Genomic DNA, 15,861 nt, shown 5'->3' with positions numbered 1-15,861 from the left:
GTGTCTTTGCTTGAATTCTGCTCAATGCACATATCAAATCATCATGCCATTAATCTGCTCCAACCTGTCATGGAATAATGTGCTACATAAAAAAATATATAATTATGACAGTATTATGAAATCAATTATGAAAGTAGTTCATACCACATTTTGGCTTCAATTTAATTGACATTCTGCTGCCCTCTAGGTGTCATGGCCACAAGGGGGCAGTATAAGACAGACATACAGGTCTTAGGAAGCTGCCTTCATTTTAGTCGTTCTTCAAAGAGGATAAAGAATATACGCTTATGAGTATTGTTATCTGTATAAATGTGCCGCTGTGCCATTTTCAATGAAATCTCCATTGCTTAAGAAGTACAACTACATAACCAATGCTATTTGTTTCCTACGTTAGTCAAAATAGGAGTTATTGGATCTTGTTTTGGAAAAAAAAATATTTGACAGCACACTCACTCGCCTCAATTCGGTTTTGCAGTACCACCCACTGCCTTCCCCTCCCCCCAAGAAAGTGCAGCACAATGTCAAACTGGTCTATTTATAATTCCCTCTACTGACATTTTCCTCCCGTCACTAGTTGCTCTCGATCTTTTTTGTTATTTAGTCATGCAGCCCCGAATCGAGACTTTGAAGGCTTTTTCAATGTGGGTATGCATGAATCTTTTATTATCATTTACGCTTTCTTTTACAATCTCCTCTACGCTGTGTGGAGAGCATTTCTGCCAGCTGGTGTTGCTAATGTAGGGCAAGGGCCCTCTTGTCAAGAGGTCCTTATGGAAAACTTAAGCCCGACACAACGAGCTGTCAAGCAGCTGAAGCAACGGTACCTGGAGGCCTTGCAGACTAACAATGCCGAGGAGGTCCTCTCGATCCTGCGCGTTAACAAACTCGACATTGACACTGTTTTGGAGGTGGACGACCCCAGCATGATCCTGGCCTCATACAAACAAGGTAAGAGAAAGATGCAAGCTAGGCAAAGAATATGAATAGTGTGGAATTAAAGTTTAACACAAAAAAGCTTTGTAGCTTATTTACGAGATGGTGATAAGGCTCCAAGAATCAAGACTACCAGAAACATTAGATAACAGCACCTGCTTTTCTCACATTGGTAGCTTTTTTTTTTTTATATCTGATTTGTGACAGGGTATTGGCTGCCAGGCTACAAACTGGAGAAGTCCTGGGCGATGGGTCTTCATGTGTGCGTGATGTACAACGCTGTAGAAACCGCACTGGTGCTCCTTCAGGAAGGTGCGGCCGTCAACCACATGCCCAACGGGAAGACGCCGTTGCACGTGGCCTGCGAGTTGTCCAATGCCGATCTCGTGGGTCTGCTTTTAGCCCACGGTGCAAAGGTCAACAGCGTGTCCCTCAGCGGACACGCGCCGCTGCACTACTGTATCACCAAAGAGTCGGTGGACTGCGCCAAGTTGCTCATCCTCAAAGGTAAGCGACATTTTCAAGCTCTTGTCGGGAGGAGCAAAAACATATTTTTCTCACGGAGGTGCGAAGGTGAGCCTAGCCAGTCACAACAATGAGGAGGACACACCGTTACACACTGCAGCCAGATTTGGGGTTCCAGAACTGGTTGCACTCTATTTGTCCCATGGAACCCCTGTGGACTTAGTCAACTCTTTCCAAGAGACCGCCCTGATGACTGCCGCATTTTGGGCTTTTGACAATAAAGAGCAAACCTACAGCCAAGAACATCATCTCGTCTGTAGGATGCTGTTGGACCACAAAGCAGGTTAGGCTCGAGTGTCCTTCTATGGGGATTTGTCTCACGACTACTTTTGCAGATGTCAATCTTCAAGAGGAGGACAATAAAACAGCTCTTCACAAGGCTTCCTGGAACTGCGATCACATCCTGATGCAGATGTTGCTGGAAGCCGGAGCGGATACACGAGCCATGGACATCAACGGCTGTGCTCCCATTCAGTATCTTCTGAAAGTTACTGATGTAAGACACACGGCCTTGCATGAAGACTGTTATCAGCTGTTGCTGAACCACAAAGCGGCCAGGATCTACCCACCCCAGTTTCACAAGGTATGGAGACACAGAGAAGGTGGAGCACAAATCCAGTTGGATCCTGTGAGCTGCTGCCAATTGGAAGAGACATTTTTGGCTGCCCTGTCCAGGTGTTGCAGTCCTGCCATGACTACCCTAAAGTTGTCGAGATCATGGTCAACTCATACGAACACTTAAAGCCTACAAGAAAGTGGAGAAGTGCTATTCCAGATGACTGCTACAAGGTAAAACTCTCAAATGAAAGTTTTTAACCCCTCGTGGCTTTTAAGTTTCTATTTGTCCCGTCTATCACAGCGACATGAAGAGTTCTACGACTCCTTGTTCGTGGTTTGCGCTAACAGCCCTCGCAGCTTGCTGCACTTGACCAGATGTGCCATCAGAGGCAGTATGGAAGAATCCTGCCAAAGAGGAGTAACCCAGCTCCCTTTACCGTCAAGCATTAAGAACTATTTACTGCTGGCACCACAAGGGATACTATATTGATCTGCGCGCATAAACAGACGACAAAGAATTACGCTTTGAACAAGTATGACATTTTTGTATTATCCTTTTCTTCCCTTCATTTTTTTTGTGGTTAATGGTGAACTACAACTTTTGAAATGCAAACACATACGAATTGTATTTTTACAGTACACACACACTTTAAAGTCACTTGGTTTTGCTCAAAAATATATGAAGTTACTCTGGAATAAAGTGTTGTTGCATGGCAGACTTGTGCCAAAATCCTGGCCGGTTGGTTATAAAGATAAATTGCAAATTGACGACAAAAATGAACTACAGTACCATCACACGGCGAGAACAAAACAAGTTTCCTACAAATGACACATTTTGTTTGAAATCCTTGTGAAAAGACTCATTGGTACACCTGATAGGATGTTTTAGAGTTATTAAACCAAAATCTAAAATCACTACATTTAACAACATACATTCATCAGCATGTTTGCTATTAGTTAATATAACGGCCATTTGTCGTTGATAAGCACGTGTTGCTACAGTGGGAAAGTGCGCATGCAAAAACAATACAATCCTTCTCTTTTAGCTGCAACTGTTCTAACAAATCACTTCATATATATTACAGTATTAATTTCAAAAGAGCGCATCTCGGTCTTCTGTATGGAAATTACTAATAACAGTGTATTGAGCTTAATGCTTTTTGTATTCAGTGGTAAAAACATCTTTACGCATTGGGATTGCTTTACCTAAAATGACATTACACTACTCAAATATGGCACAAGTTTACATTCAAAGATGTTTGAAATGTCATTTCAGTAGTATTATGTAAAATACTGTGTGTGGGGGTTGAGTCGATTCAGAGGATTTTTTTTTTTTTTTTTTGGCTGTTCAGATTCAAATGACCTCTTCAAAAGGAGGTCATTGTAGAACAGTTGGAAGATCAGGTGACATGAAGCATAAGCTATATTGAGAGCTAGTATTTTTGTTTAAAAGTGTTAAATGTTTTGTAATTAAAAAAATGTTTGCTTTTCTGCTTTTGTATAAAAGCAACAATTTCAGCTTACGTACAATACTGTATATTGAAGATGCTAAATGTAAAAAGCGAGGTTGTTGGTCCCTGTATGCATTAGCACAGGTTTTGGTGTCGGTGAAACTGTCACGATATATACTGTCACTATAAAACGTGTACGATATCATGTAAATAGTTATGATGAGGTCAACTAAAATAGTTACTAAGGTAGAGAAAAGTGACTGGTTTTTACAAATATCCCCTTTGACACATTAGTATTGCTGGTAAAAATTCCACAGACTCAAAATTGCAACAAAGTCACCTGATGCAAGTTTCAAATTTAAAAACGTTTCTAATTAAGACCTAAGACCATACAAAGTTCGCAAATATTGTAGATTTTGGTGGGAAATGTTTTTTTTTTTTTCAATAAAAAATAAAATTTGAAAATCTAACACAGCATATTTATGGGCTAATTGTGTTATTTCTAAATAAAATTAAAAGCAGCAAATGTAAGCTGGACCTAAAACGAGATTGCAACGTCATAGTCTCATGATAAATAATAAAATTCATTCATAATCTGATCGGAACTGGCCAAATTGTTCCTGCTCGTCTATTATTGTCTCCACTACCTCCTTGTTTCCGTCATGAATGAGTCCTCTCGGTCCTGCCCAGTTTCTTTGGCTCCTTGCTGGGCATGCACCAGTCGTCGGCCTCCGTGCTGGTCTGGTAGTGGCGCAGGGCTGACTTGTTGAACACGGGGAGCCTCTCCACCGACTCTGAGGACAGGGCCTGTGAAACGGTGCCAACACAAGTTGGGTATTATTGTCTGAAGATGTTTGAAGACTAATAAAAATGAGTTTTACACGACAGTGACTCATGCTGCTGTGTCATTAATGTAATATAATGCCTCACCTTTGACACAATTCCCTACCGCCATCTTACTTAGTGTCGCTTACAAAAGGGCACATCTGTTATCAGCTGTGAAGGGTCTCGCGTTACATCATTTTGATATCGGTCAAGGCTGTGTACGTGATCAAGCGATGGCTATTTTAGATAGATGATTGCTTGAGCTCTTGTCACCTTTAAGTAGATGACAGCTGCAGTTCCGTAGCCCTCCATGGAATAGAGCTGCAGGTCTCCTTGGAAATACTTGGCGTAGAGACGAGAGATGGGCAGGCCGTAGCCAAAACCTGCCTTTGGGTTGAAGGTGAGCAATGTCGGCATTAGAGTAGCTCACTAATTCAAACTTTTAAATACTAAAGTTGTCATATCTCACCAAGTGCACTTTGTTAAGCTAATTCACTGGTGTGCACTCACCAGGGGGGCGTTACGAGAATTGTCTACATGTACAGGGCTAGGAGCTGTGGAGTACATATAGCTGAAGAGTCGCTCGATCTTCCTCAGTGGGACTCCGCCTCCTCTGTCGGACATCTAAAAATAGAGGAATGAAGACGGTCTGTAAAGAAAGTTAACTGCCGCACGAGCTCACTTACCTTGATAGTCAGGTCTTCGTTGCCCAGAGAGACGCGCACTTTGATGGCAGGTAACGACGGGCTCGTCTCGTGGGTTTCGACTGTTGCTCGCATTGCGTTCTGAGAAGAGAGAACAATAAAGTTTAATAGATGTGGCGGGGAAAAACATGCAAATGTTGCTTACTATACCTTGAAAAGCTCAAATAGCATATGGTAAAGATGCGATGGCACATAAACAATGTGGAGGGGCTGGTCTGGGCTTTTGGCTGCACAGATTTGAGAAAATAAAGAAGGAATGTTTGCAAATATTCATCAAATGCAGCAAAACGAGTGTACGTGCAATAACGTACGGCACAAATGGCTCTTTAAGACTTACAGTTCACTTGGGTGACTTCCATATCTGGTGAGGTCAGGTAATACTGCTCACACAGCATCTTTGACGTTTCATAGGCATCTTAATTGATACAAAGATTAGAACAGGGCAATGTATGGAGAAAGGCAATTACGGTATTTTATGTCCTTAGCGAACCGGTGAACCCAACACACAGGCCCAATAAATTCCAGCTATAAATTTAACGATAGCATGTTTTGACACTCCACCCTTTACACCGACTATAAAAAAAAAAAGATTAAATTCAGTCAATAATCTGTCCAGTGAATAGATGGCACATTCGGTGTGTGTATGTGTTTGTTAAACACAAGTGAGGACCATCATTCATTACCTTTTACAACCTCCACCACGTCACAGGTGGGATCAATGCTGCCGATATGCTTGGGGTGAGCCGGGTTCACGCTGCCGTCGAAGATTAATGCTACAAAACAAAGCGCGGAAACGTGAAATTCTTCACCTCAGTGCAGAGCTTTAATGCTATGAAACAAAAAACATTTGAATATTGCACCTGAATATAACATACATTAAGAGTGAGGATGAACTCACTGATAAGTGCTATACTGACTGTGCTGGTTCATGAGCATGCGTGTGGAGATGCGGCTCATGTAGAAGCGGTCCAGAAAGTACTGCACGTTCTGGTGGGTTACGGGGTCCACGCCGAAGGCCTCCTTGAACTCCACCACGCCCTGAGCCATTGTGGGTACCACGTTGTTGTGCCGATTGCGGATTTTTATCAGGTTTTGAGTGAAGCTGAGGAAAGAAATAATAAGTATGAGAACTACAATGTGAAAAAAAGACATCTTAAATAAATATTCAGTGTAAATACTGCAGGTGAACTGTAGATCTATGCAGATTGTATTTATCAAAGTACTCAAGTCAAGAGTCGTAAGTCAATAGTGATTTGTAAGTCAATGAAGATGCAACATTTTATTTCCGGCCACAATTTTACAGCGAATAAAACAAAATAATGACTATACTTGTGAAATTAGTGCAATAGAAACACACTGTGTGCGTGCATGTGCATGTTTTGTTTCGAGTAAATCAATCCCTTACTCTGTCAGGATGTTCTTATCGTCTGGATCTTTCTCTAAAAACTCGACGAGCTCCAACAAACTCTGTGAATACCTATGGGAAGCAAAAATAAACAACACTTAAGATGGATTGCTATTTCTTTATATGTCAAAATAAAGAAAAGACAGTTTTAAAGGCTAAGCACTTGATCCATAAAGTTGTACATGCAGGCCAGTGAATGAAGACGCCTGCATATAACGCAGCTTGCAGAGTCACACACTCGAGCGAGCACTGTAGGTGAAAGGTGAACAATGCAATAATGTTTCTGTCGGGCTGAGCATCAAATGACCCCACTTTATTTCCTCTCATGGAAACATCTGCTGGCTTAAAAAAAAAGACAGTCTCATACAATGAATCAAAAATGGGTTGGGCGGCTCATCGACACCGACACGTGATTGCGCAAGTGTGCTGCACAAAGCGAAAGCAGGCACGTGGGCCGAATACACAGGCATCCATACTAGCCATGCCAGGAAGCGACAGGGGGAAGGGGACTGACTGAACTTTTGACGTTGAAATTCCCTCACGTGACACATAACAGTCATGCCAAAATAACTGTCAGACGAGAGCAAAGTCTGACGATTGCTCTCGAATGTGTTATTGTTACTCCGGGCTATTTCCTAGAATACCAGACACTTTATTATGTTGTTGTTATGCAACAATGCAATTAAAGGCACCCGTGATCGGACTGAACGTTGGCACTTATATAATAGCATGTATGTAAAAATGATGTTGTTAATACATTTCACACTTTTATCACTACATTCATTCTTAATGACACATAAGCCTGACTATGTCAGTAAAAGAAGGAGGCTTGTTTTGTCACGCTGTTTATACCTCGTGTCTGTAAACAATCACCTGTTGCTTTCAGGAAAACTGGAGAGGAGTCCATGTACAAATTGATTCTGAGTCATATGCTAAAATAAGAAAATGGAATCATGCGAGTGGCTGAACATCATTTTTGTGTGCTTCTCAATGCAACAATACACCTTGATACAGGCGTAATTTAATTAAACTTGTACAAAGGTTATGGCCATTGTCAACAAAACACGTTTGAGATGGAAATAAATATGAGGTGACAATGCCGTCTCTTCACATGAAGTGGTGAAAGGATATGGGAAACGTCTATATGATCTAATTTGACACACATCATGAGACCTGCATCACAAGTGGCGTGTAATGGGAATTGGATTAAGCAGGGCTGTTTTATAATGCTTTAAGTGGTCATATGAATATATTACGATCTTGAGCACTGAAATGAAAGTGTAGGAAGAAAGCATATTGACTGGCTTGAACTTCTTCCAGTTTACTTTGCAACATATACTGTATCGCAACCATTTTGAATCGTGCTTTTGACCTTTTGACCTTTGGGACTTCTGAGAGTCTGGTTGGATTAAAAAGAGACATTATGTGGTGTATCTTACCAACTGGTGAGGAGCTTTAGGGAAGGAGTTCCGAGGAGCTTGTCCGGGAGGAAATCAATTTCTTTCATGATGTTGGCCAGTCGAACAGGGAGCTCCTGCCTCAGAAATGCAAAGGAGGTCTTCTCGCACGCGTCGGCAGAGCCTGCAAAGTCACAAGGGTGGCACAACACAACTTAGCAAACAAACTTTAACCCAATTCTGTCAAATAATGATGAAGCTGCCTTTCCAAAGGAAAATACATGGAAGAATTTTGCAACTACTATTTTTTATCATGCAACAAGATGGGCTAAGTTTGTCCAAGAGCTAATTATTTCTTTCATAGATTGTAGTGCCAATTTTCATGTTTAATATTCTGAATTATCATGACATAATATTCTTTTTGTCATTTGTAATTTTTGACTTTAGCACAGCTGCCCTTGAGATGTCGCAAGACTCTCTGAAACATCAACTTACCGAAGTCAATGAATTGTTTCATCGACAAAGGCGACGGTGAGAACTTGGAAAACCTCTCCACTTGCTTCGGTATTCCAGCCGCTGAGCTGTTTTTTAACAAAAACTGAGCCAACTTCATTGTCGCTGTCCTTAAAGAGCCCAGTTGTCATGAACTCTCCTTCCCTCCAACACAATCCAGTTTGCCGCTTTTTTTCCCCCTAGCAAAAACACAGTACAAACCGGCGCCTGATTAACATTGCATATCAGGTAGTTAGGTCATAACCGTTATTAGAGTTTTTTTTTATCCGTTTCTCTCCCGCGGGGTGTCCGCCTCGCATGTTTTGACCCTCCCTAAATGATGTGTATCGACTCCTGCCACTGTTTTTGGGCGGAGACGACGACGAGATTGACATTAAACCGCGCCAATGGCCGCCATGTTAGCCGGCACAGGGAGGGGCGGAGGGTGCTTGAGAGAGAAATTAGATCCCACAGCTTCCCCCCACTGGTAGACTGTAACTACTGCATACAAACACTCGTTATCTTTTTATAACTATAAACCACTAGATTATAATCCAGTCTGCAATATATCCTACTTGTGGCCGAATTCTAGTTAGCGTTAGTGTACATTTCCCAGAGGCCGAATTACTTGCAGTCAGTTCCACAAATCAATGCGCGCCTCTACATTATTCCCGTGTTGTACTCTGAATATTGAAAAATAAACAGATGCTCTGTTAAACGACTGACTCGTAAAATGACCAATACCGGCACGGCCGAACAGTAGAAGCCAAGGCGCAGTCAAATACGAAGTCAGAATGCAAATATTTAAAATCCCTAGACAAAATACGTCTTGGAAAAAAGTAGCACTTGGAAGATCTCCTTGCATTCTTCAACTGTCCAGAAGATGGCGGTGTAGCAAACACCATTATTATTATTATTTTTTAAATCACTTAGTTCTCCAAACATCCAGAAGATGGCAGTGTAGCAAAAGCTAAGACAATATGTCAGTTCCTCTCTGTGGAGGTGGGCTTTCCTCATCCTCTTTCTCAGCATCATCCTTTTCCTCCGCTTCTGGACCTGCACCTGCCTCATCTCATGTCATCTCCCTGTGTCAGCCGCTGCAATCTGTAAGCCTCGCCAAACGTTTTGCAAGACCTGCTTGGTGGCTTTTGAAACACCTTTTAATGTCATTTAGATAGATAAAGGATGTGGTGAACCCTCCCGGCATTGCAGTGAGACAGCATCTTTTCCCGTGACACATCACTATCAACACGAGCTGACAAGGTATGAAGGGAGTGTTTTAACTAACGGGTTTGCAATTATAATATGAATGGACTATTCGATTTCTAAATAGAGATTTAAGTGACTTGTCATCGGAGCTGCTAGCTGTGGATTTAGAAATAAACATCTGCCTTCTGCTGGCGTTGCTATAGAAGTTATTTTATTCTAGGTAGCATTTCAATGCATGATCAGGAGTGAAATTGTAAGCAGGTTATTTATGCAAATGCAATCCAACACGCTAATTATATTTATCTGGATTATCCACATTATGAATCAAAAAAGTGTCATGTCTCCAAAAGCCCAAGCAGAAGATCATGTCGGACAAAAGTGACCTAAAAGCGGAGCTGGAGCGCAAGAAGCAGCGCCTCGCCCAGATCAGGGAGGAGAAAAAGAGAAAAGAGGAGGAGAGGAAGAAGAAAGAGGCAACCCAAAAAGTAAGTAGACCGCATTGAAGTCAACACACCTGCATGTTTGAATCTATTTTTGGGATTCTTCTGTGCAGGCAGAGATCCAACAGAAGACGGAGGCGACCTCAGAGGACTCGGACTTGGACCGCAAACGCCGGGAGACCGAGGCCCTGCTGCAGAGTATCGGCATTTCACCCGAGCCTCCTTTAGGTCAATACACCTCCTGGATAGACAGTATTTTGTGCGTTTGAACTATATTCCGTGTGACTCATAAGGCTATACTTAGAAGTGTATCATCTTCCTGTGCTCATTTCGAATTGATTAGTTGGACTCCCAAGGGTGTCTTTCACTTCCAGCTTTCAGGAATGCTCTTCTCTTGTGGTTTAATTGTGTAACAGTTCCTCATTATTGGGAAGCCATTTTAGGAACTGAGCTGCACTAATTTGACATCCATTTTAAAATGATATTGTTTTGCGTTATTATATTTTTTCCTGTCATGCAAAACTTGTATTTTTTTTTTTTTTTTCTAGGGCCAAATACTTTATCCCCATCCAAATCAATGGGCACGCCCAGTGAAACCGAAAGCCAGGATTCAGCTGATAGCGGGGCGGCAGGCAGGTATGACTGGCACAATTTATAAAAGAGGATGCCACAATATCATTTCTTCATTTCATTATTTCCATTGAAAAGCATCATGCATATCAATAGTGAGCTAGGTTTTTGGGGAATCAAGAATCATTCTGCCCATTTTATTTTATTTTGACATGTATTCTCTCTGTGTTGTTTTTGTTAATTGCAACACAGATTTAGGTAAGAATGAGTGTACGTGTGGTGAGCTTGTGGCGTTTTGCATGTGACATACGTCATTGTGTCCGTAAATTGATGACCACTAAACACATACGATCGCCTCAACAGCAGCATTGCAGTTTTATTCTCACAGTGTCAGCCAAAATAAACAAATTAATTCAATTAACATAATCAATTGTCCTGCAGGACATTTTGGTTGCAGCTAACTGTTGAGGTCAATATGTGAGTGACACCTCGAGTCGTCAAAACTATTAAGTGTCACACCGGGGTGGAATTGGGGTCAAATGTCACGAAGGTTCCAGCACTGACAAATTGTTCGGCTTTTCATACGTCAATCTGACTACTGTACCTTCAGTGGCCCGTATGAAAGACACGACTCACAAGCCCACCCTGGACAAAAGTGTGTCATTTTTGAGCATTTCCATTTGTGGCTGTGTGTGTGTGTGTGCGTTTCACCTTATAGGTCAGGTTTCTCAAAAAGCAAGTCGGAGGTACAAAGCTTAAGGTAAGCAAATCTCCTGACGAGGATAGGAAGCCCGAGAAGCACCTACCGGATCAAAACCCAGCGCTGACGGTTCCCCTTTCATTCCTTTAGCCTTTTTTTTTTTTTTTTTTTTTCTCAAGGCTGGCTGTCTTCCTCAATTTGTAAAGATCAACATGGCTTGAGCTTTATCCCGAATTCACAATGGGTGTCTTTGGGGTTCGTGTAAAAAAACAGTCATTGTGGCAGGTTAATGAAACGGCAGCAGCTGGAGGTCTGATGGGTGCGCTCAGATGGCCCTGAAAGGTATCATCAAAAAACGGCAAGTCTGATTGGAAGTGTTGCCTTTCTCAAATTGTAGATTTCAGCGCCGGCTTGCCACCGCACACTTTTTATTTGCCCTCTGTATGAAAGATAATCTCCAGCTATTACACATGATCGACATACAGGTGCATTAGCATGTATGTCAAACATGCTCATCGGAAATGTCCATTTTAACACATGTGGGGATAAAAAAAAAAAAAAAAAAAGGCTTCACACTTCTGCTCAATCGCCAGGTTTTTGTGACAGCAAGAAGTCGCAGATTATTTTTTGGGGGATTTATTTCTATATCACAAAAACCTGACATTTGGACACTGAGGTGTAGGCTTTTTTTGTATATGATGACATATATGCTCTTTTACCCCCTCTATTGGTGATGTCAGGACCCTGCAGTGGGACACCGACCCCTCTGTGCTGCAGCTGCAAGCAGATTCTGAGCTCGGGTATGTCATCTGAAAACAACAACAAAATATATGACACTAAATAAAAGCATATTTACATTTTTTGTGGAGAGAAAACAAAGTTGTTTTGAGTTTTTTTTCTTCATTTTAAAACAAGTGGCTATTTTTGTGAACTAGGCGGAGGATGCAGAAGCTGGGCGCCTCGAAGATCACGCAAGTTGATTTCCAGCCCAAAGAGTTGGTCTTGTACAGCAAGGAGACGCAAACGCCGCACACAGCCCATGTATCTGAAGGTGAACAAAATTCCCTGACACACTTCCACAAGTCTTACGTTCACACACATTTTTGGGGAGAAGCAATTTAGATCTTGACAGGGTTTAGCAGGGGCACCAAAAGTTTCATGTTGCGCTAAACTGTCAACTTTAGGGTGGTTGAATTTGATCCTGCTTTGGTTAGCCAAGTTCACAGCCTGCAAAAGCTGGAGTGACTTAAAGATCTCCCAAAAACAGAAAGGAGGGCAGAAAGACCATGTCTGCCTGTCAATTGTTGTGTCTTCAAACATAGCACATAATACTTCTGACTCCTGGTCATAAGTAGAACCAGAATGATGGATGGAAAACGGAGCCAAAAATGATTCCGGGTGGATTTTGCCGCTCTTGGGTGTGTGTGTGTTGCAGGCAAACTAAGAGCTAGCTACATTTCTCTCAGTGTGTTTACATTTCCATTGAGGCATGAGAAGCTTTGTGTGTGCGTGCATGTCAAGACGTGCGCACTGTTTTGCGAGTCTAAACAACCTCCATATGGTCAACACACCAAGGTTTGATGTCGCACAAAAATCTGAAAATCTACACAATATATTGTTCACGTTATTGAGTGCCGCCGTCGCCGCCGCTGCATGTGATCTATTCCTAGATCTGTCAAGGAAGTAGGAGGGGCAAAGGCAGATGAGGACGGACGTGTGTGTGCATGTGTTTGTGTGTGCGTGTGTGTGTGTGCTCGGTAGAAGGGGGCACCACCAGACCATCTATTATAATGACAGGAAGCAGGAAGTACAACCCCTGCAGTCACATGGTTGCCAGCTGTCTTAGCAACTCCAGGGAGGAAGATAGAGATGATATGGAGTGCGTGTGTGCATGTGTGGATTGAAGAGAACATCTGGGAACCAGAACTGGACCATATAGGTCCACAAGGTTCTGACCCTGGCCTTAGGAGACCTTTCTTTGCAGAGGACTACAAAGCAAGGGAGGGGGGGAGCAAAAAATAAAACGGATGTTGCCACCTGTCTGTGTTTCTGGTTATGTTTGTTTACTCGGGGTTTTGTTGATTGCGATGCTGACTTGTGTAGCTAGATGTTGCTATTGTGTCCCAATTGCGGTGTCAACTTCTGACCTCTGTAAAACAGGCCTGAGTGTGATCTCAATTAAATGTTATTAGGGTCAAAATCCCCCCAGATCTTAATGATATTAAAGGAAGACTTCAAAATTGACATTGTGTATTTTAATCACTTTAGGGCGTGATGGAGATTCTCATGGTTTGGTCTACTCGTGAACTTTTGACCTTTTGTCTGCGTGACGCAAGTTTGTGTTTGGGCCATCCTGAGTGTCCATTGTGTCGGTCAATAGGATTAGTCCCAGTCACGGTTCGTTGCAATTATTGACTGTTTTCTTAATGCTTTTGAATGGGCACGCTTGTCGTATGGGACGGTTGCTCGCCTTGGGACATAACCGAAAAATGAAGCGGCGTGTGATAGTAACCTAATATAGCGAGGTCAAACAAAGTGTGAGTGAACGGCGGTGTGTCCGTCTACCGGAAGTATTTTTTTTGAAATGCTTTGTTTTCCATCCTAAGCACAAATTGTCAAATGTTGTGATTCATCTATTTGGGGATTTTTGTCATACCTTTCGATTTATCCTGAAGCTGGATAAGGAACTGGAACGGCACATTGTGTTCAGACAATAAACAGAATCTGGATTCCTGGAAAAAGAACAGAAGTCGTTTTACTTACATGAATAGAAAGTGAGAAAGACTATAGATATTTGTGCTAGTATTTTTTTTTTTTTATATAAGCGCTTGTGTGCTTTACAGATTCCCAGAATATAATGGCACTATTGTTAGTTGGCACGTTCTCAATCTCCCGCCTCAAGTGCAAAAAATAAAGAACACCTCCTTAAAAAGGTGTGCAAGGTCATTCCTGTGTGCACCTGCCACATTTCAAGCAGTGCTTCCAGTCTGGATACTATTAAATGACTATGAAGCATTGTTGTACTTCAGTAGCATATCTGTAATTCAAACATCTGGAATGATGAATGCATTTTTGACACATGCGTGAAAATCAAGAGTTGATTAAATCACAACGCGGCCGACTTTTTCAATATAACAAAGACTTTGTTTCTCCTCTCAAAACTTCCAGCCAGGCCCCACTGGGCCGTGACGGGAGTTAATGCCACGACTTCAAATCAAGCGATCCCAGTCTGCAGATAGCTATCTTATACTTTGGATGTTGGCAGTAGATGGAAAGGTCAAGGAAATTGAAAGCCCTTCTGCATGCGGTTGTGCGTGGGTGCAGTGTTGAGCGTGGCCCTGGTAAATCGGTTCTGCTCAGTGGTGCCTTAAAAGACCTGTAATGGGCCACAATGGTGGCCTTGAAAATAAGAAAAGTGAGAGCGAGCGAGAAAAAACAAAACAACATTGGCCAGCGTTGAAAATGACAATCGTCTTGCTTCTATATAGAATAAAACGGCGAGTTGCACTTTCTGAAAAGCTGACTTGAAGTCACTGAGGACCACCGGACTTTGAAAACCCTGGCGGAAATCCCGAGTTATGATTCCATCAGTAATTATTTTCAGTGAACCGCATACAGGCCATCAGCAAAACAGCTCCCTGTGTGTTCTAATGCGATATTGTACGTTTGGAAAAACCCTCTTTGGGTTAAAAGTTCACAGGGTCTGCAGACTTTTTTTTTTTTTTTTATCTGTCTGTATGAGTCCCTCTTATCGTGTTTTCTGGACCATTACTTTTCACGGTCTGTACAACTGCGGTGTATCGGTAATTCACTCCTTAAGGAGTCCTTTTAAGAAGGCCACTGTCACATTGAACACAACGATGATTACGAAATTGAATTTCATCGATGAAAAGTCAAGAGTAAACACGGCAACGGCCACCCACGAGCGAAACTGTAATGGATCAGTCCAACAATCTAAACGTATGAAGTGATCCTAAACACTGGCAGAACATTAAGCACTGTTTTCCTTTCTTGTTTTTACCTGGCAAACTTTACGATATGTCAAACATGGTTCAAAGTATTTTACAGTGAACCCACTACAATTGTGATATTTATTATTTTAGGTGGCGTCAGAGTAAAAAGTTTACAATCCGCTATATATACTGTTATGATGTGCAAATCACCGAGGGAGTTGAGGATTGGATTTTTTTTTTTTGGTGGACGTTCCTTATCCATCACAATCATTTTAACAAGTTGCGATTTTGAGGGATTACTCTTGTCAAAGCAATATAAACAAGCCAGGAGGAACCCGGGGTCATCGGTCATCAGCACCCCGCTTGACTCAATTTACATCTTCATTCTTTTTTTCCAATCCAAAGTTAGTTTTGATTTTCAACGCAAAACTTGCGCCGCCGGCTTGCAAATAAACAGATTCCATTACTATCGTCGTTCCCATGAAAAAAAATTATTTCATTTGATGCTTTTGTCCAAAACATGATCAGTAGGGAGGGGTTTAACTTGTGCCAATGACTCCCAAGGTTGCTCCGTTTGGAATCAAAGTGAACGGCCCCATCAATATAAAACAGACATGTGGGCTTTGTGGCCACTTTTCAAGGTTCTGCAAAGAGGAGTGCGGTTTCATGACTTTTCTATGCTTAGGTAGTTACTGTATA

General features: G+C 42.0%; 3 protein-coding genes across 7 annotated transcripts in view; 2 read left to right on the top strand and 1 right to left on the bottom strand.

The window, feature by feature from the left end:
* The first annotated feature begins 245 nt into the window (after nt 1-245).
* On the top strand, nt 246-3,944 carry asb4 (ankyrin repeat and SOCS box containing 4). Of its 2 annotated transcripts, none has more exons than XM_049750933.2 (6): nt 246-948; nt 1,141-1,440; nt 1,499-1,741; nt 1,794-2,041; nt 2,134-2,247; nt 2,293-2,468. In XM_049750933.2, exons 1-6 carry the CDS (start codon nt 648-650, stop codon nt 2,323-2,325), a joined length of 1,239 nt encoding a protein of 412 aa, XP_049606890.1. In that variant the 5' UTR covers nt 246-647; the 3' UTR covers nt 2,326-2,468. The 2 variants fall into 2 exon arrangements, with proteins under 2 accessions (XP_049606890.1, XP_049606889.1); XM_049750932.2 differs by having other exon boundaries at nt 248-948; nt 2,318-3,944.
* Nucleotides 2,541-10,157, bottom strand: pdk4 (pyruvate dehydrogenase kinase, isozyme 4). Of its 2 annotated transcripts, XM_049750935.1 has the most exons (12): nt 10,014-10,157; nt 8,294-8,490; nt 7,841-7,982; nt 6,402-6,473; nt 5,914-6,098; nt 5,680-5,769; nt 5,334-5,411; nt 5,147-5,223; nt 4,979-5,077; nt 4,803-4,916; nt 4,566-4,679; nt 2,541-4,274 (listed from the first exon to the last, which is right to left on the bottom strand). In XM_049750935.1, exons 2-12 carry the CDS (start codon nt 8,409-8,411, stop codon nt 4,128-4,130), a joined length of 1,236 nt encoding a protein of 411 aa, XP_049606892.1. In that variant the 5' UTR covers nt 8,412-8,490; nt 10,014-10,157; the 3' UTR covers nt 2,541-4,127. The 2 variants fall into 2 exon arrangements, 1 of the variants encoding a protein (XP_049606892.1); XR_007487823.1 differs by lacking the exons at nt 2,541-4,274; nt 4,566-4,679; nt 4,803-4,916; nt 4,979-5,077 and having other exon boundaries at nt 5,155-5,223; nt 5,895-6,098.
* LOC125986956 (cytoplasmic dynein 1 intermediate chain 1) overlaps nt 9,239-15,861 on the top strand; it is a 21,094-nt gene continuing 14,471 nt past the window's right edge. The window contains exons 1-8 of one of the 3 annotated variants that reach the window (XM_049750924.1): nt 9,239-9,396; nt 9,465-9,553; nt 9,850-9,984; nt 10,053-10,167; nt 10,488-10,575; nt 11,228-11,269; nt 11,950-12,009; nt 12,145-12,260. In XM_049750924.1, coding sequence (XP_049606881.1) covers nt 9,865-9,984; nt 10,053-10,167; nt 10,488-10,575; nt 11,228-11,269; nt 11,950-12,009; nt 12,145-12,260 — 541 coding nt within the window. In that variant the 5' untranslated portion in view covers nt 9,239-9,396; nt 9,465-9,553; nt 9,850-9,864. The remainder of the gene's footprint in view (nt 9,397-9,464; nt 9,554-9,849; nt 9,985-10,052; nt 10,168-10,487; nt 10,576-11,227; nt 11,270-11,949; nt 12,010-12,144; nt 12,261-15,861) is intronic. The other 2 variants (XM_049750925.2, XM_049750926.1) reach the window with 2 other exon arrangements.

Source organism: Syngnathus scovelli, chromosome 19 (assembly GCF_024217435.2).
Source record: "Syngnathus scovelli strain Florida chromosome 19, RoL_Ssco_1.2, whole genome shotgun sequence".
Classification (NCBI taxonomy): domain Eukaryota; kingdom Metazoa; phylum Chordata; class Actinopteri; order Syngnathiformes; family Syngnathidae; genus Syngnathus; species Syngnathus scovelli.
The sequence above is the reverse complement of the archived record's forward strand: the minus strand, read 5'-3'. Positions and strand labels throughout refer to the sequence as shown.

What these genes read in the sequence shown, in the direction of transcription:
- asb4 (XM_049750932.2), top strand. Translation starts at nt 648, where the DNA reads ATGCATGAATCTTTTATTATCATTTACGCTTTCTTTTACAATCTCCTC. An exon ending in CAAGTTGCTCATCCTCAAAG is followed by an intron (nt 1,441 to 1,498) that starts GTAAGCGACATT and finishes TTTCTCACGGAG; the next exon opens with GTGCGAAGGTGAGCCTAGCC. An exon ending in ACCCACCCCAGTTTCACAAG is followed by an intron (nt 2,042 to 2,133) that starts GTATGGAGACAC and finishes TGCCCTGTCCAG; the next exon opens with GTGTTGCAGTCCTGCCATGA.
- pdk4 (XM_049750935.1), bottom strand. Translation starts at nt 8,411, where the DNA reads ATGAAGTTGGCTCAGTTTTTGTTAAAAAACAGCTCAGCGGCTGGAATA. An exon ending in CTAAAGCTCCTCACCAGTTG is followed by an intron (nt 6,474 to 7,840) that starts GTAAGATACACC and finishes TGCTTCCCATAG; the next exon opens with GTATTCACAGAGTTTGTTGG. An exon ending in GATAAGAACATCCTGACAGA is followed by an intron (nt 6,099 to 6,401) that starts GTAAGGGATTGA and finishes TTCTTTCCTCAG; the next exon opens with CTTCACTCAAAACCTGATAA.